The 25,476-nt window shown below is 44.0% G+C and overlaps 1 protein-coding gene across 3 annotated transcripts; it reads left to right on the top strand.

The window, feature by feature from the left end:
• The first annotated feature begins 496 nt into the window (after positions 1–496).
• LOC108159915 (ubiquitin carboxyl-terminal hydrolase 31) lies at positions 497–25,237 on the top strand. 3 transcript variants are annotated; one of them, XM_033397398.1, is made up of 7 exons: positions 497–1,500; positions 13,081–13,167; positions 20,805–21,023; positions 21,101–21,370; positions 21,444–23,274; positions 23,343–24,214; positions 24,296–25,237. In XM_033397398.1, the coding sequence occupies exons 1-7, from the start codon at positions 928–930 to the stop codon at positions 24,344–24,346; spliced, it is 3,903 nt and encodes a 1,300-aa protein (XP_033253289.1). In that variant the 5' UTR covers positions 497–927; the 3' UTR covers positions 24,347–25,237. The 3 variants fall into 3 exon arrangements, with proteins under 3 accessions (XP_033253289.1, XP_017149037.2, XP_033253290.1); XM_017293548.2 differs by lacking the exon at positions 13,081–13,167; XM_033397399.1 differs by lacking the exons at positions 497–1,500; positions 13,081–13,167 and adding an exon at positions 7,438–8,289.
• The last annotated feature ends 239 nt before the right edge of the window (positions 25,238–25,476 follow it).

Below are 25,476 nucleotides of genomic sequence, written 5' to 3'. Positions count from 1 at the left end.
CGTTACAAAGCTATTTGAATATCAAAGCATCGAGAGTTTGTCAGTCAGCAGACAGATAGATCGGTATTTTTACGGCATTTCTGAGGGTTAGACGGTCACACTGCTGCTCCGTCCTGCAGCTAAAAAATGAGTCGTAGTCTTGAATGGGCAATAAAAACGGGTATGGACAACAGGCAAATTGATTGCATTTTCTAGGCCGTTTTGCCTGTTGTCCATACCCTCTTTTTCCTTTCATGATGTAGCAACTGTGTAGTTACCATATAGTTACGAAGGATTAGCCCATTGTAAACCATTGGTGTATTTTAATATTCCACCGATGATAATGAAAATTGAATCATTTTAGCGCAGTTCAGGTGAAACATTAAGAGGATCTACATGGATCTACATAAAGAATTTACAATCAGTAATATTTTCCGCCATTTACCTCAAGTCGTTCAACTGTTTAAACAGAGGGGGTTAAGTGGGTTAAGTTCATTTTGTCGTCGGTATGGTCACACTGTCTGAAACGCGAAATGGTGCGGGGGCGCGGAATCTGCGCTCGCAAAGTTAGTATTTGTATTACTAAGCTAAAACCGTGCAATGTGATACAGTTTCGCCTGCGTGCGGCCAAAATGCAAACGCGAAAAGCGCTCAATAATAAATGCCAGTTGCAACAGTAGCAGCCACCAAAAGTGAAAGTATTTGCATACCAAACGGAGTGGGTCACTAAGGAAGAAGAGAAAGGAGAAGCTAGGCAGACAAACAGCGAAACGAAGCGGAAGCGAGGAGAAAATCAGAAACAAAGTGCATTAGAAATAGGTTAAAAATCACTGCTCAACTGTCAATTTGAATTACTTAATAGCTCCCGCCAGTGCAATTTATATATGTGACGAAAATTAGTGTTTTGCCGAGCAGAGAGTGGGCGAGTGAGAGCGAGAAAGTGCGAGAATGGGCACAACTAAAGAGCAACAAAATGAAGGCGACGCCGCAGCAGCAGAGGCGGCCGTGGGCGCCACCCACACAACACCAACGCAACTTCAGAGGAAGGAGACAGAAGAAGAAGAAGAGAAGACGCTTCCCAAACCGCCAGTGGTAGCCTCAACCATGGCCACAAATGCCGCCAAAAAGATACGCCGAGCCTTCTCCATGCCACGCAATCCGTTTCGCTGGTCGCGTAAATTCAAGACAGCAGCCGCAGTGGCAGCAATAGCAAGCGACGCAGAGTCTGGAGCCGGCAAGGATAATGCAGGGGAGCGTCGAGGCAGCCATACGGCTGTTTCGTCCTGCGTAAGCGGCGGACGGGGACGCAGCGGCAGCATTATTTCTCTGAGCAGCTACGAGGCGGCGCCTGGAGACGCCGCAGCCACCACCACCACCAATACATATGCCAATAGTAACAGCAACCACACCAATAACAGTACCAGTAACAGCAATAAGCGGGCACGTGTTCTGCGCCGTTCGTCCTTCAAGAAATTTCTGAATCGCATTGCTCAGCATCTGAGCGCAACGGTGAATGTTGGAGTAAGTACTCAATTTGTATTTTTAATCACTCTCCACAGTATGGGAGTGGGGTGAGACATGCTCGAACATGAAACTTTGCCCCTCTTTCACCTTTCTTTCGTTCATTCTTTGTTCTGCTTAGGCGGCTGCAGCTTCTAGCTGCGTGCTCGCTGCCGCCTGCTGCTCCTCTTATCAAGAGCAATATATTTATAAAACGGCATCCATCGCTTAGTGCGTTATCGTTGACTTTGTTTTGGTCGTGTCTGGTTTCTGTGTCTTCTTTTCTCTTTCTTTGTGCCTCCCCCATACTCCACGCACCACACTCCACACTACTGCTGCACTCTACTCCACTTTGGTTCGGCATTTTCTTTTGTGCAATTCTCTTGTAAATAATGGAATATTTTGAACAGAAAACAAACAACCCAAGTGCCCCTGCTCCTCCACTCCCACCACCCACTGGGTAGGCCTGCCACAAATCGCACTTTGCCACGTAGGTTTTTTTTTGTCTCTAGTACCCCTTCCACTGCTGAGTCACATTTTGCGTGCTCGATGATAACAGAAAGGTACAGCGGCACGAAATGCGGCTTATTGGGACTTTGGATCGGGCTTTCTTTCTCAATGCACCTCTGAAGGTGCGTCAGGGCAGCAGAGTATCCAGAGTATTCCTTAATCTACATGGTCTCGGGACTCTCTTTGTTTTGCTGGGGGTGTGCTGGGTGGCAGTACTCCCGTACTTTGCCCATAAACGATCAATGTACAGTTGCATTCCATTCGATATAAATCCTTGGTTTACACAACTATAAATACATTGTTGTTCCTCCTCTTTTTTTCCCGAAGTGTATCCCAAATGTTCTCCGCTCTTGATCGTTCTCAGACAGAATTTAATCTACAATTACCATACCCCATACCCGGGGACGGCGCATGGAAATTAATTTTATTTTTGGACAATTGCTGTCTCATTATTATCATAATTTTTGTGTTTCTGTTTTGCGGGTGGTGTGAGGAGAGGAGCGGAGCAGAGCGGAGGGTAGCTGTGTGGGGCTGAAGCGTGAAGGTGAGGAGAAAAGTAGGGCGGGTGCTGAAGCTGTAACTAGCTGTAGGTGGGGGCTTTTGCCTTTTGTTTCGCAGACAACAATTGTTCAAACAATTTTTGTGTAAATGTTGCCAGCATTTGTTGCTCTGCTCTGTTCGTGCTATAATGAAACAAAAATTCAGAAACAAAACAGTCCCTGACTCCAACAAGAGCAACAATGCTTTTCAGGTCGAAAGCTGTTGGAACCAAGCGATAGAGTGGGACACAGAGGGACTCCCTGCTCCGACAAGGCGCTGGATGACAAATGTGTGCCACGCTTCTGTCAGGAAGACAAAACAACAACAAAAGGGAGCGAAGACAAGTGCCGGGCTCCATGACACACACAGAATCCCCTACCCTAGAGACCCAATGGTATTCAATTTGAGCTAATAATATACAGATATGTACAACACACACATGTACACACATATGTACAACTGTTGTTGTGCTTGTAATGGGTTGATTAATTGTGGGGGGCAAGACCTTAGTATTGCAGTTGACCTTTTTTGCGCTTTGAATTACAGAACAGAACGATAACCTCATACGAAATCAGACAGAATTTCATTCAAAGCGCAGCGCAGAGCAAAAGGGTGAGAAAGGGGGGAGTGGAATAACACGTAATTCTCAATGAAAACAACCGTATATCTGCCTGCCAGAAGCCGATATCGAGTACAGTGGAAGCTGCAGTAAGCCAAAGCTCAGCTCGCAGATCGAGCTTTAACTGTACTTGTTGTGCAGTTGTTGTAGTTGTTTCCTCCGTCGTTTTCGGGCACGGCACCTTTCGCCACCAGCAGCAGAAGAAAAAGTAGCAAAAGCCAATTGGCAAACAACTACAACGTATTATTGTTGTTTTTCTCTGTTCCTTTTTTTAATGACATTATGAGGCAATTGCCCATTGTTGCTGCTTTTATGCTTCGCACTACTGCTGCGAGATTACCTCATGGAAAACAATTGCTGGCTCTGATTTATGATTCATGCCTCTGGCATTCCTCATCTCCCATTGATTTTATTCAAAAGCTCAGCTCAAAAGCGAGACAGCGGAGAGCAGCAGAGCCCCAACAACAATAATCTCGCATATTAATGAAAAATATTGCAAATAGCAACAACTGAATGGCAATGAAGCGAGCAGGAGTGGGAGGGAGAATAGGTGCAGAGAGAGAGAGAGAAAGAAAGTGTGTGTAAAAGTAACGAGGGGGAACGTTGTGAGTTGCTGCGGAGACCGCAACTCTACATTTATACCCGATACTTAGTCAGTATGGCTCTCCTCCGGCAGACGCGGCGAATATTAAACGACACGACAAAGAGTGCGTGCGAGAGAGACAGAAAATCAGTCTGAGCGTGACGTCGGGCGCTGCGTAGCCACTGCAAATTGATTTTTTGCTTTTGGCTACAAAAATGATCCGATCTGATCCAGATTCAGCAATCTGATAGATATGGTCATTATGGTCCCCCACGGAAGGGGGTGGGGCGAAATTCTGAGATATACGTTTTATAGTGAGATCTAACAGAAGTGCGGATACCAAATTTGGTTACTCTAGCCTTAATAGTCTCTGAGATTTGTGGATGCCCCAGATTTTCGTCCTTTGCGGGGTCGGAAGGGGGTGTGGTGAAATTTGGACACGAAACGGTCAAGGTCCGATATCACAGGAGTGTGGATACCAAATTTGGTTGGTATCTTATAGGTTCTGAGATCCTTGAACTCATATTTTGCAATTGGCAAAACCGACCATGAAACCTGTGTGTTAGAGAGAGACAGAGCGAGAAAGAATGAAATTGTTTTCTTGATTCTGGCTATAATAATTATACGATCTGATGGAGATTTTACACTCTAGAACATATAGTCATCCTCTACGATTCTGCGTTTTTGGTTTTATCGTATCTTTAAAAATGTGGATTCCACAGATTTTCGTCCTTTGTGGGGGCGGAAGTGGGCGGGGTGAAGTTTTTAAATATTTTTGTAGCAGTGACATATCACAGAAGTCTGGATCCAAAACATCGTTGCTCTAGCTCTTATAGTCTTTGAGCACTAGGCGCTGAAGGGGACGGACAGACGGACGGACGGACAGACGGACAGACAGACATGGCTCAATCGACTCGGCTATTGATGCTGATCAAGAATATATATACTTTATGGGGTCGGAAACGATTCCTTCTGGACGTTACACACATCCACTTTTACCACAAATCTAATATACCCAAATACTCATTTTGAGTATCGGGTATAAAAAGTGACACTCTGTGAAGACGATCTCTTAACACGTGATGGAGGAGGCACACTTACATCATACATACACAGCATGTACATGCATATGTAATGTACAGTTTGGTCCAAGGTGTATTGCATGTAAGGTGAGGCAATACACCTATCCGAGGTTCTTTTTGATGTTTGCTGAACCCAAACAGGCAAGCGGTCTCTAAAAATTCCTCACCCAACATTCAATACACCTTGGATTTGTCTATTTCCGTATGCTTTGCAGCCACCCACGAAATCGTGGCTCACGTTGCTGTTGCTGTTGCTGTTGCTGCTGCCGCTGCACTTGTTGATGGGAAGATTAGTACGTAACAGCCGTGTATACGCTTAGTCCTCTTCCCTCCTCATTTTTGCCACACCCACACCCCTGCGTGTGAGGGAATGTGTGCTTGTTCCGCTACTGTTTGCTGGTTTTCTATGATATTCAAGTGCACGATATACTACTACTACTACTACTACTACCACTACTACTACAGAGTGGTACCAGTTAGGGGGGAAAGTGGGGGCGAAAGGCCTTTCGCGTATTTCGTATTTCCGCTGTTTCTGGCTCTCACAAGTAACTGTTTGTTGTTGTCACAGTACAGCTTTGCGAATCGCTGTCTGTTGTTGCTTTTGCTTGCTTTTTTTTTTGACGGGAGGGGGTTGCCTCGCACGTTTTGCACTCTCACGCTCTAAAACTCTCTCTCCCTCGTTCTACCTCTCTTTACGTATCTGCCTGTCCCGCTCTTTATCTGAATTCTTTTTCATGGTAAAATCAATTGAGATCAAACTAATTGAAAAATTTTTTTTTAGAATTTTTAGCCTCTGCATTTATTTTCGTATTTCTGCCGTTCGCAACATGTTTATTTTCATAAACAATCATATCATTTTTTGTCGGACGGGTCTGTGGTACACTCCCGCTTAGGCTGTCTAATTAGCCGTTGCTTCCATCACGCTTTGCTTTTGTTGTTTGTCCGTTCGCCCGTTGGTCCGTCCGTCCGGCCAGCAACAGAAATTATTCACGTCACTCCGCGGTAATTACTCTCTGCATTTGTCTCCTCTTTTGATAACCCAACTCCAACCCACTCTGTGATATATGGTGGATATACTGGAGCCATATAAAGATTGTTGAAGCTGCCATCAAAAGGTCTACACTCTCGCTTGGGGCCACCTCCTCGTAACCCTTAAACAGGGGCTAAGTGAAAAGGTGCAAAATTTATGCCCCATCTGCAGGCCAGTCACCGCTTTTCCCTTGCCCAAGCCTTGGGGCACCTGGCAATACTTCAGTCCAAAATAATTTAGATATCAGTTGGGTAGACAGAAGTCAGAGGTATACTTTGCGTATCATAGCTGTAAGACACTTTGAATTGTCACAAATAATTATTTATAAATATGATTTATAATCGATACAGAGTGTATAGAGTTTCAATGAATAACTTGTTATTTGAATAAATTGCGACGATAATTTGTTCAAGTATCCCTTCAGTTGCGATACGCACTGTACATATGTATATAGATATGGAGCCCATAGTCGTGTCTGATAAGCACTCTATGTATTTCCAAGGTGGCCTGATAAGAGCTCTCCCCACCCCGACACACCGGTAGACCGACAGACACACCAAAGACAACCTTGACAAAGCTTTTCCGTTCTCCTCCACGTCGTAATCGAGCCAACCAAAGGAGCGTGGCACTTGCAGTACACATTGTAAGGTGGCTAGGCAGCCACGTGTGAGAGTTTACATATTTACGTAAGTAGATCTCAACAACAAGATCTAATTAGTAAAGTTCTGGAGGAGGGTGCTGTAGGGAGCGGAAAACAATGGAAAAGGCAGAGTATCAGAGACTTGATTAAGCGGATAACGATGCCATAATCTTAAATGATTGTCTGATGTCTTTTATCTGAGAATTTCTCCGAATCACGGACATAGAAACGCTTCAGCATTTAACGAATTAAAAGCTCGTAAATTCATTGGGAGTCGTATTCCGAAATCAATGCGTATAATGACGCGATCGATAATAATATGTGTGTCACGTGATCGATCGTCGCAGCCCAACTTTGCCTTAGAATATATGTGCATAGAACGCCCCGCCTGACTAGTGGGAATATCAAATGCGATTTTGAGATTAGACACATGACAAACGACTATCGATAGTACAGATAGATAGGAAGAGAGAGAGAGAGAGAGAGTCTAATAATAGTTTGTGTTCGAGAGCCTCCATTAATAAAATGCCGTCTAACCGGTAGGAGAACCTAGTCACAAACTCGGGCTTCACTCGGATTCAAGCTTACGATCTCTGGCGGCGGTGGAGGGGTGCAGGGAAAGCCCAACCCAAAAGCCAATTTCATTCATGTTCCGAGCCAAGATCTTGGAAATAATAATAGCGTCATGGCAGCAACTGTAACAACAACAACAACATGAACATGCAATTATCTTCAATTATTTACAATTATTTAATAAAAACGTAAACGTAACTACAACAACAACAATAACAAGAAATCTAATTGCTGTTGCCTTTTTGTTTTTGTCTTTCCTTCTTTTGTGGGTTACGTAAAATGTACAACAAATACTTGAGAATATAGTGCAGTGCAATATCTATGTGGGATTTGGTGGGAGAGCAACAGAGTCTGTAGAGATAACAGAGGAAGTAACAGAGAGAGAGACTAGAAGCGGCCGTCGAACAAAGAGTGGAGAGAACACAGCCTCAACGATCGACGCCATTTAATTCGGTGCCAAAGTCTCACTCAGCCACACGCAAATTACGAGCGCAAATATCTGTATTAATCAAAATATACTTAAAGCACAGCGACCGTTGTAATCATAACTAATCTTAAATAATATTCATAAATAAAGACTAATTATAATAAAACCTGGCGTCCTGGACTAAAGTACAACTACGGAAAATACGGGGCCACAATTTTTGGGGGCTCAACCGGGATTTGAACGATTACAAACGGAAAGTCATCAAACTAAAGTTGTGTTTTACAAATATTGCGAGAACTCGGTGAATTGTGGTGGCGTTGTTTTGAACATTCTGGACGAAATCTGCAAAAACTCTGCTGCGCGAAAATTCAAACAAAAGGCAATTGGGAAAGCAACGCGAGAGTGAGCAAGACGGCGGCATGCAGCTACGGTAAAAAGGAGAAGAAAAACCGAAGCAAACCGAATCAAGAGGAACGGCGTAAGCAGCAGAGACGGCGATAAAGAGACCCAGTACCCAATCTGAAGGCAACGCAAGACTTGGTGGATGGTCAGCAACGTGCAATAGGCAGGATCGTTGGCGGTGAGCATCATCTAGACAAGGAGAAAGGCGTGGAGCAGAGAAGGTAGCTAGTGGTTCGCAAGTACTGTACGGCGAAAAAGGCAGCTGGTCACGACGAAAATTCTGGAGCTGTGTTGGTGTGACGACGACAGACAATTCTGGAGCTGTTTGGTGTGACGACGACAGAAAATTCTGGAGCTGTGTTGGTGCGACGACAACGAAAACATTTTGGAATTGGTTGTTGTTGGTGAGTGCAAGCGAAATATTGCAAAGAAGCAGACAGACAAGAACGGCGGTAGCAGTGGTAATTAACATAGTGTTAAGTTTACATTTTCAATAACATAACATCAAGTTTAAAGAGCGGAATACTGTTAATTATTGTAAGGTCTGAGAGGAACTGGATTCTAAAACTGTATTTTGTCGAGCGAGCGGCATAGATCCATTTCTTATTCTATTATATTTCATACAAGTTTGTAAAAATGAATAGAGATGAGATTTTGGCACTGTTGGTGGCAGATTTGCGCGATAAATTGGCCGAGATAGGTTTAAATAGAACCGGAAGAAAAGTTGAATTGCAAAACAGACTGCTGGCTCACTATGGTTTTCAAACCGATCAAAACGATGAAGAAGTTAGGGATGAGGGAGAGACTGCAGATGAGATTAATGAAGAGTTATCATTTAGAACAGTGGCCTCAAATAATGAACAAGCAAGGGGAAATGAAAGGCGAGATGAAAATCCAATTGGATCTGGTCAGAGGCGTCAAGCAGACAGTTCTAATTCAGGATGGTCATGGTTTACTTTACTTACGAAAGTTTAATTGAATATTTTGTCAGCGGGATTCCAGATTCTAGTACAAACAAGGCTTTACTGTATCAAGCTAGGAATATGAGGCAATTGAAGGTGCAAATTGAGGCATACCAGAAAATGACAGGGTCGGTGAGATCACAAGGGAAGTTTGACTCACACTTCAATAAAGGAGAAAAAGAGTTAGTGAAATCAGCGGAAAAGTTTAAAAAGTGTTTTAACTGCGGAGATGAGTCGCATATTAAGCGGGATTGTCCAAAAAGAGATAACAGGTGTTTCAGATGCAACCAGCTAGGACATAGAGCTGCTCAATGCAAGGTCGACATGGCAATTAAACAGGAGAAAGCAACCAATCTAGTTCTGGAGAATGGTAGGACAAAGCTATCAAGCACGTTCACTTCGTCAGGATTAGAGTTGAAATCGGTAAACTACGGAAAAGTTGTGTTTAAAGGATTGGTCGATACAGGTGCAGATTTGTGTCTTCTAAGCAGAAATGTGTTTTTGAAGCTTGGTAGAGGAAAACTGGCAGGACGTAGTAAATGTTTAACGGGAATTGGTGAAAGCCAAATTATGACTTTCGGTAGTATCACAATACCTGTGCAGATTGATGACATTGACTTAATTGTAGAATTTCACGTAATTGCGGACGAGGACATGGGATTTGATGCTATATTGGGTAGAACTCTTTTAGAGAGAGTGGACATGAAGGTACCAAGAGATGGAACAGCACTAGTCCTCAGATCAGGAAGTCAAGTAAGTACTAGGCGCAATGTTCCAGAACATAGAGATGAGAGGGAAAATGTTAATTCATGTACGGAGTTGCTGAATGAGTTTCAGAGTTTGTGTGTGGTGAACTTAGAGCAGAGTGAAGCTATAAATATTGATTTGTCACATTTGCCCTATTCAGGGAGAGAACAAATAAGAAAGATAATTGAGGAATACAAGCCGAGTCGAAATGTGCATTGCCCTATAGAGATGAAAATTGTACTAACGGATGATTTACCTGTGTATCAGCATCCTAGGCGTATGGCTTATAGTGAGCAGAACATAGTAGACGAGCAGGTCAACGAGTGGTTAGCACAAAAGATAATAAAGCCCAGTACATCAGAATATGCTTCTCCGATTGTATTAGTACCAAAGAAGAATGGACAGAAACGTCTATGCTGCGATTATCGCAAGTTAAATGAGAAAATAGTGCGAGATAACTTTCCGATGGTACAGATGCAGGATGTTATTGAGAAATTGCAATGAGCTTTGACTTTTACGACATTAGATTTGACTAACGGTTATTTCCACGTACCAGTTGAAGTTCAGTCACAAAAGTATACATCGTTTGTTACATCGGACCATATGAGTTCCTATTTGTACCGTTTGGGATTTCGAATTCGCCAGCAATCTTCACACGTTTCATAGTTGCGGTAATGAGAGAATTGGTTCAGAAGGGTGACGCTGTAGTATATATGGATGATATCATTATACCAAGTAAGGATGTTAAGGAAGGGTTACAGAAGTTGAAAAGAGTGCTAGAAGTGACAAGAAAGAATGGTTTGAAGATGAGCTGGAGTTAAGGTCAAATTTTGCAAAGTAAGGTAGATTTCTTGGGGTATGTTATAGAAAATGGTACCATAACACCCGGTAAGGAGAAAACACAGTGCGTAGCAAACTTTCCGATCCCAAAGGATAAAAAAGCTATACAACGATTCATTGGGCTGACTTCTTATTTCAGGAAATTCATTGAAGGATACGCAGTCATAGCCAGGCCATTGTCGGATTTGTTGAGAAAGGATTCTAAGTTCGAGTTCAAGGAGTTGCAGCGATTAGCATTCGAGCAATTGAAAGCCGCTCTCACTAGGAAACCAGTTTTACGATTGTACAATCCTAAATTATCTACGGAGATACACACGGATGCTTCTAAGTTAGGTTTTGGTGCTGTCTTGTTACAAAAGGATCCAGAAGATGGTCAGCTGCACCCAGTGATGTATATTAGTAAGAAAACAAAGCCATGTGAGGAAAACTATCATTCATACGAACTTGAAGTGCTAGCAGTAATAGGAGCATTGACTAAATAGCGTGTGTATGTTCTCGCACTGAAATTTAAAATCATTACGGACTGTAACGCGTTTGCCATGACGATGAAAATGAAAGACGTTCCATTAAGAGTAGCTAGGTGGGCAATGTATCTGCAGGACTACGATTACGAAATAGAACATCGTTCAGGATCGAAGATGCGACACGTAGGAGTACCAAAGTCGCCCCATTTAAACTCCTAACAGGAGTAGACATGCGTATAACTGACATAGCTGAATTGAGAGAATTGGTACAGCAGTCTCTCATAGGTGAGCTAGACGAAGATCGTGAGCAGTTAAGGAAAGAGGCTAGGGACAATATTCAGGAAGAAAACAAGCGAGCCTTTGATAAAAAGAGAAAGAGAGCCACACGCAAATTACGAGCGCAAATATCTGTATTAATCAAAATATACTTAGAGCACAGCGACCGTTGTAATCATAACTAATCTTAAATAATATTCATAAATAAAGACTAATTATAATAAAACCTGGCGTCCTGGACTAAAGTACAACTACGGAAAATCCGGGGCCACATCTATAGCAAATAATCATAAGTTATCGCGATCTCTCTCGGGGGTGCTCTTGGGCTTATCACAAATCACACAGCTCCCCAAACGAGAATGGAATTTTCTGCTGGCGCAAGGGAAGAGAGAAAACCAACAAAACGAAAATTCGAGACTTAAGCATAATAATTCGATAAATCGAGTTGCGGGGAATTTTCTAAGTGCAACGTAATTGTAAACAAAGTGAAGCCGAAGCCAAAGGACGGTGAAATGCTGGCCGAATCTTCTAATACCCTGGAATAGAAGATTTAATTGATATTCTTACGAACTATGGGATGGTCTCTTTCGATAGTATCATTTGAGAAGCCAATAAATAGCAGCGAATGCGATAAATAGAGTAGGGCTAGAGTATGGCCAATCCCAAATCGAACCACACAAAACAATAGCCTGACACCGACACCACCCTGTAGATATACCACTTGTTGGCGAGTCCAAATGCAAACAAAACGAACCAGAAATTTGGTTAAATTTATAAATAATAATAACGATGACGCTGACGATGTAGATGATGATGATGATGATTATAAACTTGCTACCGGGGTAAATTGAGACAAGTGGCAATTGAGCTTGCGGCTCAATTAACAGAGGCCGCGAGACGGGGTGGACACGGCAAGAGGTACGGAAAGAAAGGAGAAATTGGAATTGGAATAGCGGCATGCAGCAGAAGGCATACGCGTCGTATGTGCAACATCCAGGTCTCGAAGTCTGGATCTCCAGCTGTGTGAGAAATGCTTCACATGGCATCCTGACCAACAACGCGATTAGGTCAGCAGCAGCCACAAGCATGCATACTCGTACGTATTGTACATATAATATGTATACGTATACTTATACGTATATGTAAAAAGAATGAGTGCTACATACAGAGAGGAGATCTGGTCATGCGTTTGTGGCAACTTAAAAATTCCATTCAATTTATTTGCCACAACCACAGCCACAGCCGGAGATCCCCCTTTGCCGTGGGACTACTGTGGCTGCTCGGTTTATATCACCGTGGAATGGGACTTAATGGGGTTTGTCCTAATGAACAGAGGTTCTGCTTAAATGCAAAACGCTTTCAGCTTAACGCCGCATAGGAGTCGGCGGAGGAGTGTCGAGCTCTGGCGCCACTCATATTCCGAAAGAAAATCCGCTTATCGAACGGAACGGTTTGAAGGTCAGTCCAGGGGCTGGGGTCGGGTCTTAAAGTTTGCTACAGATGTTCGAAGCGCTTTAATGTTGCCACATGTTCATGCCCTTTTGTCAGGCACTCTCTAGAGCAGCCACTTGGCTGCCATTCAATATGGTTTCTGCCCCACCCACAGGGCGTCTGCTCCAGAGCTGTACCATCCGCAGATAGCAAATTTCCGATGCAGCAGGCAACCGACGCGTCGGTTCAATGTCAATTTTTGCAACAATAACAAAATACAGACATACAAACGCGTACGAGTATGTGCTATGGGAAGAAGGGTCGAGGAGGTAGGTGGCATGGTTTCTCAGGGCTAACTTTCTTCCAGGGAACTCCAGAAATATCTGTGCTAACCATATAAGTATACTTAAGTATATGCTTTATTGATCTTCTAACTAACATTTCGATTTCCTCTCTTGCTTGCTGCATCTTCAAGTCGGAGGAGCTGAGCTCTGCTGCCGCCAGTCGTGTAAACTTAATAGACATCGTTCCCTTCTACACCGGATGCTGGCGCAGAAAAGAGGTACAAAGTGGTACAGTGCATCGCATGTTGGTAATGTTATGATCTTCTTCGGTGTAGCGCAACAAAAATCTCACACGGCAGACCCACACGCCCACCCATCAACAGTCAACCAAAAGCGATTTATTTCTTTCTTTATTTGTGGTTTTTTGTTGGACAATTTTCTATTAGCCGTTGGATTTCTTTATTTTCTTTTTCTTGGGATCTCTGATGCGTGAATTTTCGCTTTCTGGTAAAATAAAACCAAACCGGCTTTTGTATCTGTTAAAGTTATTTTATTTGTAAGACAGCAGAAGATCAGTATACAGAATTATATATGCTTCCGAGTAACATACGCAAGAGACAGACGCCAAAAGAAGAATATCAATATGAGAACATCGATATGCAGCAGGGCACATGCGCAGTGTTGTTAGAGATCAATATCTAATTATCGTGGCGGTCACTTTGAACACTTCTCCTCAACACAACGCATGTTTACAAACTTTAAATATACTTAACTAATATCCAATAACATGTCAAGCACTTATAAACGATCTTTTAAACCAAATGCGAATACAAATTTATGGTGCTTAACCTTGGCTAAGTTCTTTGTGAGGACATCTGCTATCATCTCATCGGTTGGCAGATACGCAATGTTGACTTCACCTCTCTTGAGAACCTCTCGAATATGATGTATCTTGACGTCGATGTGCTTTGTACGTGCATGAAACATGGGGTTTCTAGCAAGCTGCTGTGCTCCAATGTTGTCGCCGTACATCTGAATAGCTGACTCCTTGGACATCAGCTTCAAGTCAATCAGTAGGCTGCGAAAGTATATCGCCTCTTTTGCTGCAGATGATAAGGCTATGTACTCTGCCTCCGTGGAACTGAGGGCAACCGTCGATTGCTTTCTTGACTCCCAAGAAACCGCTCCACCTGCCAACATGCATACATAGCCAGTGAATGACTTTCGGTTCATCATATCACTTGCCCAATCTGCATCAACAAAACACTCAATTGCCTTTCCTTGCTTTGTGTAGCATATCTCCCATTCGATAGTTTTTGCCAAATATCGAAGGATGTGCTTGGCTGCCGCTTCATGCTCGGAATGAGGATCCTTGTTACGTTGTGCTAATTTGTTCACCGAATGCGCAATGTCCGGACGAGTCATAACAGCAAGATAAGATTAGCTTTTGGAACGATGTGATGTCGACCCTGCGGCAGTCCTCTTTGTTGCATGCCACCTGGTAACCAGCTTCAAGAGGCGTGGACGTCTGTCGACAATCTTTCAAATTGTACTGTTCGAGTAACTCTCTAATGTACTTTCGTTGGCTGATTTAAATCGCACCAGTACTGCCTTCACGTTTCACCTCAATACCTAAAAAGTATTGCATAGGCCCGATGTCAACCACATCAAATTCTGCTGCGATCTTTATCTTGATATCAGAAATATCATCTAGGTCCTTACACGCCAAAATAATGTCATCTACGTAGACAGCTATTAGACACATATTTTTACCTGGCTTACAATACAGACAGGGTTCGTTGACAGTCGGTATAAAACCAATGCGTCTCAGCGTTGCATCCAACGTAGAGTTCCACACTCTTCCTGATTGTTTTAGGCCATATATACTTTTGTGAAGCCTCAAAACGTGATTTGGGTGAACTTCGCTGATGAAGCCCTCAGGTTGTCTCATAAAAACCTCATCTTCCAATTAGCCGTTGAGATACGCCGTGACAACATCCATTTGATGTAGGTGGAGACCATGTTCGACTGCAAGTGCAATTATCAACCTGATAGTTGCGTGGCGTACAACTGGTGCAAATGTTTCCTTGTAGTCGATCCCGTAGCGTTGGCTACAACCTTTCGCCACCAGACGTGATTTGAGCCTGTTCACGCTTCCATCCGGATTGGACTTGACTGCGTAAACCCATCTGCATCCAATGGACTTTTTCCCGCTAGGCAATTTAGTAAGCGACCACGTGCCTTGTGCGTAGTTTTGTGGAGCTTGTACGTCTGCTGCCAGTATCGCATTGAGCATATGATACTGCTTCCTTGGTCGTCCTGGTTTGCCCGTCCGTACTATGGTTGGGTGTCCTGGTCCTCTTATTGGTTCTGGAATTACAAGAATGTCTCCTCCTGATTTTCTGGCTCATTTTCTGGATCTTTAAATTGCTCGCTATCCATTTCGGGTTCAGAGTCCTGGTTTTGTTGAACCTCAATTGATGCCATGTCATTGGAACATGATGCATCTAGTTTGCCCCCTTCAGGTTCTACAAAAATGACATCCCTACTCTCTACGAGTTTCCTGGTTTCTTTACTGACCAAACGGTATGCTTTGGCCGTATCGGAGTAGCCCACCATTATATACTCTAAGCCTTTCTGTGCGAACTTTGATTTCTTTGTTTTATCTAGAGCAATCGCTACTGAACCAAAAACTCTTAAATGCGATACCACTGGCTTTCTACCTGTCCATATTTCAAAAGGTGTCACCCCGCTCAAGCAGCTGCTTGCCACTCTATTTCGCAAATACGTGGCAGTTCGAATCGCTTCTGCCCAATAGCATTCACTCAACCCAGCATGCAGCAGCATACTTCTTGCCATTTCTACCAATGTTCTGTTGGCCCTTTCTGCAACTCCGTTATGTTGAGGTGTATATGGCACTGTTAAGTTTCGCTTTATTCCATTTTGGTTTAGGTAATTGTCAAAAACGTTGGATATGTATTTTCGGCCATTGTCGCTTCGTAAAACATTGACTTTTCTCCCAGTTTGGCACTCAACTTGACTTTTAAATTCTTTAAAAGCCTCGAAAACCTGATCTTTGGTTTTTAGGAAACTTACTGATACATATCTTGAACAATCATCAATAAATGGGGTGAAATATCGATTGCCTCCCATTGACTGCTTTTGCATTGGATCGCATACATCAGTATGTATTAAGTCTAGTACGCCCTTTGACCTGTTTGTGCTCGATTGAAATGGTTGCACGCAAATTTTACTTTTTGCGCATGTTGCACACACTTGTTTTGGCTTGTATATGCCCTTGAGACCTATTACCATCTCCTTGTTAACCATTTCCTTTAATGCGTCAAAATGTACGTGGCCGAACCTATTGTGCCATTTGAATGCATATGCCTCAACATTTACAATGTTCATACACTTTTCCTGATTGTCCTGAAACATAAACAATCCATTTTCCAGATGTGCCTTTATAACTATTTTTCCGTTTTCAAAAATCATCGCTTGATTTTTCTCAAACGCAACTTTTTTTCCATGTTTTAATAGTTTTGTGACCGATATAAAATTGTACTGCAAATCTGGTACCAAGATAACCTTTTCCAGCGTAACGGATCTATCACCGAACTTTACATGGAACTCATGCCCTTCAGCAATAAGTGATTTACCGCCGGCTAAAAATACTTTTTGATTATCTTCCGTGAACGACACAAAGCGTTCCTTGTCACAACATAGATGCGCCGTTGCGCCACTGTCTATGCACCATGCATTTAACATCTGGTCATTTCGCTTAGCTAAACTTAGGATTGGTACATATTTTTCTGGTTCCACTTTGGCATATTCGGTTACGCAAAGCATTGTATCCAATCTTTCCCCGCTTTTACTGTTTGCGCCCTTGTTGTTTGCTCCTTCCTGCTTGCTTTTAGCACGGCATTCCTATTTAAAATGCCCTTCCTTTCCGCAATTAAAACACTTTTTGCCCTTCTTAAAGTTTTTCTTAAAATTGTTGTCATAACTGACGTGTAGTTCCGCGCTACTTGTAATTTCCTTGCTAATGCTATCTTCCTGCCTATTCGCTTCTTCAGAAATTTTTATTTTTAGCATGCTCAAGCTCGGCAAATCATCTCGCGTCTCAATCGCAACAACAAAACTTTCATACGATTTAGGCAAACCATTTAGCAACACAACTGATAAGATCTTTTCATCAACCTTTATGTTGACCTCTGCTAAAGCCTCGTGTACCACCTGGAATTTCCGCAAATATTCCTGTGCACTTATACCATCCGACATTTTTAACGTCAACAATTGTTTAATTAAAAGCACTACCCTTGCTGGTCCGCTTGGCCTGTGAATTTTATTTAGCTTTTGCCATGCCTGTGACGACGATACACAATTTTTAATATTGTTTAGTTGGGTCGATTTAACACAAAGTAAAATTGACGCCAAAGCCTTTTGATCCTTTAGTTCAAAAGCTGCACGTTGCTCATTTGTTGCACTTTCACTAAGCTCAATTTTACCACTGACGATTGGCCACAAATCATTTTGTATGAGAACACTTCTCATCAAAACTTCCCATGTGCTTTAATTGTTTTCGTCCAGTTTCTCAATATTGAAATTCATATTTCCACTCATTTTTTATACTTATTGTCCCACAGTGCAAAATTTGTAACTGTCGATCGTCTCATGCACAAAGCAACTACGACGACAATACTGTTGTCCGTGTCTTTCTTTTGTTTTTTCGTTTTCTCTTAAGTATCCATCCGAGTTGCTATTTACACACACACACTCGGGATTTTCTAAGGCTTGCTATACACACTTTTGGGTATACACACTCGCGGTTTTGTGCGGCTTGGCATACGCACTTTTTGGTATACACACTTGAGTCTCCGTTCGCTTTTGTGTTTCTTGATCCGTTGGGACTGCTTTATTTTGGACTTTAAACCACGGCAACGGTACGATTCGCTGCAAAATTCTAATCAAAAAAACAATGCGAATCTCAGTTGTATTTGTTCAACTTGTTCTTTTGCCTTTCTATGTACACACATACACTAATGAGTCTATGCCATTTTTTTAGCACTGCTTTTCACTAAGCACCAAACAATGTTTATTGTTTCTCACTGTTTCTGTTTTATACTGTTTCTGGGTGAATTGGTGACTAGGCCCATAACCTGTTAAAGTTATTTTATTTGTAAGACAGCAGAAGATCAGTATACAGAATTATATGTGCTTCCGAGTAACATACGCAAGAGACAGACGCCAAAAGAAGAATATCGATATGAGAACATCGATATGAGAACATCGATATGCAGCAGGGCACATGCGCAGTGTTGTTAGAGATCAATATCTAATTATCGTGGCGGTCACTTTGAACAGTATCCGATTTGTGCCCTTTTTTGTGGGTCCCCACTGCCTTCATCTACGATTTTGTTTCTCTATTGATTCCATTATTCGTTGAATGTTTTTTTTTTTTCGTTTTCTTTGTTGTTGTTGGTTTTTGTATCTTTTGAGCTTTGGCATCGATTTGCTAGACACAAAGATGACGCTGTCATCTATGGCCCTGTCTCTGGGTCTCGGTCTGTGTCTGTCTCCGTCTCCGTCTCTTGCTTACTCATCGTTGGCTTGCTGTTTCTGTTTTTTTGTCCGACTTCGTCATTCTTTCTTTCACTTCCTCCTACTAGTACATATAGGCAATGTGCATACACGAAATAAACCCACTTAGCATTGACCGCAGACCACCATTGCAGTTGCATCTTTGTGCAACCCATACGGCCGCCAGCCGCCTGCCACCGCATGCAACAGACCCCAGTGACCTTTAACCACTGGCTGCCCCGTAGTTTTCCGCTTTTCGCTTCGCACTGGCGGCTGCCAATTTCATAATCCACAAAATTTCAGTGCCGTTAAAGGCACTCAGCCCCCCAGATATACATATATGTATAAACATATGTATGTCTGCATGTAGTATCCACAGCCACTAGCCACTTGCCACTGGCCACAGCCTCAGTTATAGCCTCACATTTCATTTGATTTCGTTGCCATTCGTTTCCAAAAAATGCGTGTTTATAATATCGTAAATTCATATTTGACTGAATAGCCCACAGCGCCTTCTCGCCCCCCAAGCTTCCTCTCTTAAAAGGTTGCATTTAATACGAGTACAGTGAACACTCTTAGCAAGCGGACAGCCTATCGAAACTTGGGGATTCCCTTTGTAAAAAGTTCTGAGCTCTGAGGATTTCTGTGAATATATTTTAAAGAAAGTTTTTTTTATATGAGAATACTTTTTTGTTCTCGTCTGTGGAAGTCCTCCTTTAAAGACTAGTCTTTTAATGTATCTTGTGTCTTTCTTTTCGATTAAAAGAATTTACTGTATAAGATCTAAGTTCTTTGGTTTTATGGCATATTCTTTTGTTGATTTGGTTTTAAGTTTCTTCATTTTTCTGATGGAAAATTTTCAATTTTTCATCGCGTGTGATTCAGTGCAAAATAATATTTCTTTGATCATTTGAGCACATATTTTGTAGTAAATTGATCTACATAGTCCCACACAGACACACATCGATGATCCTCCACGTTTACGCAGCTCGTTAGCTATCGTTAAATATATTGTATTCTGAAATGGAGATATGTCATATGTATGTGCACTGCCAATTGATTCGCCAAATATTATAATAAGATATAGGACTGTCCATTCGATAGAATCTGCCGTCTGTCATTGGAATACTAGGAATACCTTTTCAGAGTACTCAAATATTCGGTCTTTGGCTTGAGTTGGCTTTCTTTCTTGTTCTTATTTTCATATTATGTATATATGTATAAACATATGTATGTCTGTATGTAGTATCCACAGCCACTAGCCACTTGCCACTTGCCACTGGCCACAGCCTCAGTTATAGCCTCACATTTCATTTGATTTCGTTGCCATTCGTTTCCAAAAAAATGCGTGTTTATAATATCGTAAATTCATATTTGACTGAATAGCCCACAGCGCCTTCTCGCCCCCCAAGCTTCCTCTCTTAAAAGGTTGCATTTAATACGAGTACAGTGAACACTCTTAGCAAGCGGACAGCCTATCGAAACTTGGGGATTCCCTTTGTAAAAAGTTCTGAGCTCTGAGGATTTCTGTGAATATATTTTAAAGAAAGTTTTTTTTATATGAGAATACTTTTTTGTTCTCGTCTGTGGAAGTCCTCCTTTAAAGACTAGTCTTTTAATGTATCTTGTGTCTTTCTCATCGATTAAAAGAATTTACTGTATAAGATCTAAGTTCTTTGGTTTTATGGCATATTCTTTTGTTGATTTGGTTTTAAGTTTCTTCATTTTTCTGATGGAAAATTTTCAATTTTTCATCGCGTGTGATTCAGTGCAAAATAATATTTCTTTGATCATTTGAGCACATATTTTGTAGTAAATTGATCTACATAGTCCCACACAGACACACATCGATGATCCTCCACGTTTACGCAGCTCGTTAGCTATCGTTAAATATATTGTATTCTGAAATGGAGATATGTCATATGTATGTGCACTGCCAATTGATTCGCCAAATATTATAATAAGATATAGGACTGTCCATTCGATAGAATCTGTCGTCTGTCATTGGAATACTAGGAATACCTTTTCAGAGTACTCAAATATTCGGTCTTTGGCTTGAGTTGGCTTTCTTTATTGTTTTTATTTGTGTGTGTGTCTGTTTATTTTCTTATTTTCCAACAAAATATTTCTTTATTTATCGCAAATTGATGTCCGAGAGCTGCGCTAAACAATTTTTAATTGGCAACGAAATTGAAACCCATTTGCCCACCCCAGAATGCCCCACAACTCCCAATCCGAGGCTAGGGCTGGGGCTGGAAACGGGTTTCTTTCGGATCATTAATTTGTTGTACTCCCCAGCGACTAACACTCTCTCTCTCTCTTTCTGTCTGTCTAGACGAATAAACACCGGCAAACGAATGGATTGGGATCGGCGAGCAGCGGCGGAGGAGGAGATCGAGTGCCTCCCATTGGGTGCTATCAGTGGCCGCCGGATCAGACGCCCGGAGTGATGGGCCTGAAGAATCATGGCAACACCTGCTTCATGAACGCCGTGCTGCAGTGCCTCAGCCACACGGACATTCTAGCCGAGTATTTCGTTTTGGATCAGTACAAGGTAAGTAAAAGGATGATTCCATTGAAAACAAGAGAAATAATCACTTCTAATCCACTTGGCCACTCTCCTCGCCGCAGGCTGACCTTAAGCGCCGCAATAAGATCAATTCGCGAAAGTTCGGCACTAAGGGAGAGCTCACCGAGCAGCTGGCCAATGTGCTGAAGGCCCTATGGACATGCCGCAACGAGAGCGACCACAGCACGGGCTTCAAGGCGGTGGTGGATCGGTACGGGACGCAGTTTCACAGCTCCACGCAGCACGATGCACAGGAGTTCCTTTTCTGGCTGCTGGACAAGGTGCACGAGGACCTCAATACGGCCAGTAAGCGACGTTACAAAAGCATCAAGGTACGGGAAATCAGACCAGACTGCAGAGCGCAGAGTGCAGGCCATTATAATCTCTACTTTCTACCACACACAGAACTCCTATGGCCGGTCGGATGAGATCATTGCCGCCGAGACACTGGCGAATCACATACGGTGCAACAATAGCTTTGTGCAGGCCGTGTTCCAGGCCCAGTTCCGATCCTCGCTGACGTGTCCGCGCTGCAAGAAGCAGTCAAACACCTTCGATCCCTTCCATTGCATTTCAGTGCAGCTGCCGCAGCTCACACAGCAGACGATCTTCGTTACGGTGGTGTACATGAAGCAGCAGCCGCGACAGATCAAAATGGGGCTGAGAGTGCCGGCCGGATCGCCGATTGTGGCCCTGCGGGAGCAGCTGCAGACGGACACGGGCATTGCGGGGTCGCGCATGGTGCTGGTGGACCTCAATGCCGAGGGATTTACACGCGTCTTCTACGACACTCAGCCCGTGGAGACGCTCAGCAGCATCGAGAGCATCTACTGCATCGAGGTGCCGGAAGCCCAGGCAAAGATCGGCGCCACCCCAAAGGCCGCTCCCTCCCCATCGGCTCCCGAAGCGGCAGAAAAGATCGCCTCTGCACCAGCACCTGCGGCCGCCCCACAGGCAGATCTGCTCCTCCTAGTGGCCAACGTGTACAGAGCAAAGGACGGGAAAGACATGACCCGCTTGGGGGCCCCGTTTAGTATGAAAGCTCCGCGCGACTGCTCCTACCAGAATCTACAGAAGCGGATGCTGCGCGAGATGTCGCCGCTGCTCAAGCCGGAGGTTTTCTCCTACATAACGCCCCTGGCGGACATGTTCCGCATCCGGCTGCAGGACCCCTCCGCCGACCCCGACACCTACCTGGAACAGGTGGAGCATCCGCTGCTCACCGAAATGATCGACATGGCCCTCTCAGTGCTTGCCTCGGAGGCGGGGCCACCGCACATCAAGCTTCTGCTAGAATGGAACTCGCCCGAGGATCACTTTCTCGCCCGCCAGCAGGAGACCGACGATGAGGCCGTCGTTGAGCACGAGAGCGTGGCACGGCTAAGCGCCAGCAAGGCCAAAGATACCGCTGCCCTAACGCTGGAGCAGTGCCTGGAGCACTACACCAAGGCGGAGACGCTCAGTGCTGAGGACGCCTGGCGCTGTCCCCACTGCCAGCAGTATCTGCCCGTGGTGAAGACCCTAGGCCTGTGGTCATTGCCCGACATCCTGGTGGTCCACTTTAAGCGCTTCCGCCAGCACCAGTCGAAGGGTCCGCAGGCGGCAAAGCTCACCACGATGGTCAAGTTTCCGCTGACCGCCTTCGACATGTCCCCCCACCTTGCCAAGGGTGTCCACGGGAGCGCCACCATCAGCTCCCTGGGAATCCTAGATGGCGGCGGTCGCGGCTCGACTCTGTGGAAGCGAGCCCGATCCGGCGACTCGCGCTCTTCCACCCTCAACTCTCGCTGCGACCTCAAGGACACGCGGTACGATCTGTACGCCGTTTGCTACCACCAGGGCGATACTTTGGAGACGGGCCACTATACGGCAGCCTGCAAGAACCCATACGACCGGCAGTGGTACAAGTTCGATGACCAGCGCGTGAGCAAGGTGCCCGAAGATGATATCGAACAGGACATCATCAATAACGAGGCGTATATGCTTTTCTACCAGCGACGCAGCGTAGATGCCGCCGAGTGCTCCGGCTCCAGTTCTAACTCTGGGGATCACTGGGTCTCCCGCATTGCTCCAGCCTCAGTTTCGGCAACCTCTTCATCGGCCGACTCAACATCTGGCAAGGAGAACGACGGAGCTATTAAGGCGGAGGCGGGCTCCAGCGAAGTGGCCGAAAGTGGACCAGCCGCGGAGAATGCCCAGTCCAAGCCCGTGAATATTCCACTCGTGAATGAAGAAGGTAAGAGAATGAGCCGCATAAGCGTCACTTACATGAATATTAATCTGTATGTAATCCCTCTCTTTCAGTTGCTCCCGAAACCACAGAAGCTGTGGCCCAAGAAGAACCCAAAGTCGCCGCCAACGAACTCCCAGCCCTCCCACTCAACATTGAGGAGCTGGACTTCGCCGATGCCGATGCGGATGTCAGTTTGAGTGAAGATGCCAAAAATGAGGGGATAGAAGCTCCAGCAGAGCAAAGCCAAACAACTGCAGCAGCACCCAAAGCTGCAGCGACTATTGAGGAAGTCACGCACATTTTCGCCATGGACGAGGAGCAGAAAGAAGAACCCGTGGAAGTGACAAAGGTCATCAGCAGGAGCGAAATACTACCCGAGAGTCTGCCCACCGCTGAAGTGGTTCGGACCAATGGCCATGTGAGCCCCTCCTCTAGCTCGGCTTCGTCGGAGAGCTCGCTCTCGTCGCGTTCCTCGCCACGTTCGCTTACCACCTCCGTGGCAGCGGCATCCACGCTGCAAAACAAACTAAATGGCCACATGAATACCGCATGCTCGAGCATTTTCAATGGGAATGGGAATGGGAATGCGAATGCGAATGCAACACACCCGCAGCTATCCTCTAGCCTGCAGCTTACGCGGCAGGTGCTGAGCAACCACAACTGGCATGGATCCCGGAGCAGTGTCTCGGCTGTGGAGAATGCCACACACCATCAGCAAAAGCAGCAGGCGGCGGCGGCAGCTAGCCTCAGTCTGCGGCACTCCTTCTCCACCAGCTCCAACTACAAGCTGCGCGAGTGCACCGAGACGCTGTCCTCGCTGCTGCGCAACTCAACCAACACCTGCAGCAAGGACACACTAATGTTTATTGATCAGCAGAGCCATCACCACACAGCGGGCCTCATCGAGGACGACGATGATTCGTATATGGGAAGGTCCTTATGGGTGAGTTATGATCTGATGAGAGATACGACCTATTGCTTATGGAAATCCTGCTAAATGTCTCATTAAATATCTCTTCTGCAGATATCCCCAGTGACGCCACACAAACTTATTACTGTTTCGCCCAAGAATTAAGTTGCGATATCGGGCTATCTACATCACAGAACACACACAACACACAAGCAGGAAACAGGACGCAGAACACGGACACACACACAAAAACGCACTATAGATTTAAGCCTAAAGTTTACTTTATATTGATATTTTTACCATTTAAGATCGATCGATAAGCATTACGAGGACGTTATACAACACGGTTTACTTTAGTAGTATATACATAATACGATTGCTGCAATATGGCATTAAGTGGAAAAGTTGAGATGAAAACTTCTCTACGAATTCATTAAGTTTAAGGTTATTTATTCTGATTTGATGGCACTTTCTAAAGCCAACGACGAGAAGGACTCTTGTTCACATTTTACCAATTGACATTGCATTATATTCTGTATAACTATAATATTAGGGAGTAGGCCAAACAAACAGTGAAGTACAATTTCGTTTCGATTCGGTTTAGTTCACCCCACACCTCCCCCGCTTATAAGTACTAGCTTCTCTGTATAGATAGTTCTCCTCCATCCCCTTCCGGATATGTATCGATGAAGTGCTTGGCATTTCCAATTAGGTTATATACTTTGCACACTTTGATTTGCCATTTACCAAACGATTTGCCTAAAACTTGTAAGATTTGAGCACACATAAAAGCAAACCGCTCTGGCACAGCGGTCTAAATATATGTATGGCATTGTTTTTGCAAAATGTTTATTACATATACGTACTCTATATATACATTATATATAAATTATACATACACCACACATCCATGTATACACGGAACGGAGGAAAAAGTTCGGGTCGGAGACTATGGAAAGATGGAAGGAAATAGAAAAGAAGAAGGAACTTTATTACGATGTGTACTGTTCATTGAATTCATAAATAAACGTGAAATTGTTGGAAATAATGGAAATGGCAACTCATATTTGGATGTTATTGAGAAACCTTTCACTTATATGGAGACTTCCAGCAATAACTCGACATTTTTCGTATATCTGTGCACCAACATATAAACAGGATATCAGGTGAACCAAAATAGGATTGAGAGAAAAACCACTACATACTCGGCTTGTCCACTTATTCGAGACCAACTCAGAAGCTTCGCGCTTGCGCAGAGTTCTCTCGAAGACAACACCCACTATGGGCTATCTGAA

This window comes from Drosophila miranda, assembly GCF_003369915.1.
Source record: "Drosophila miranda strain MSH22 chromosome Y unlocalized genomic scaffold, D.miranda_PacBio2.1 Contig_Y2_pilon, whole genome shotgun sequence".
In the NCBI taxonomy this organism is placed as follows: Eukaryota; Metazoa; Arthropoda; class Insecta; order Diptera; family Drosophilidae; genus Drosophila; species Drosophila miranda.
This window is presented reverse-complemented; position numbering and strand designations above follow the sequence as displayed.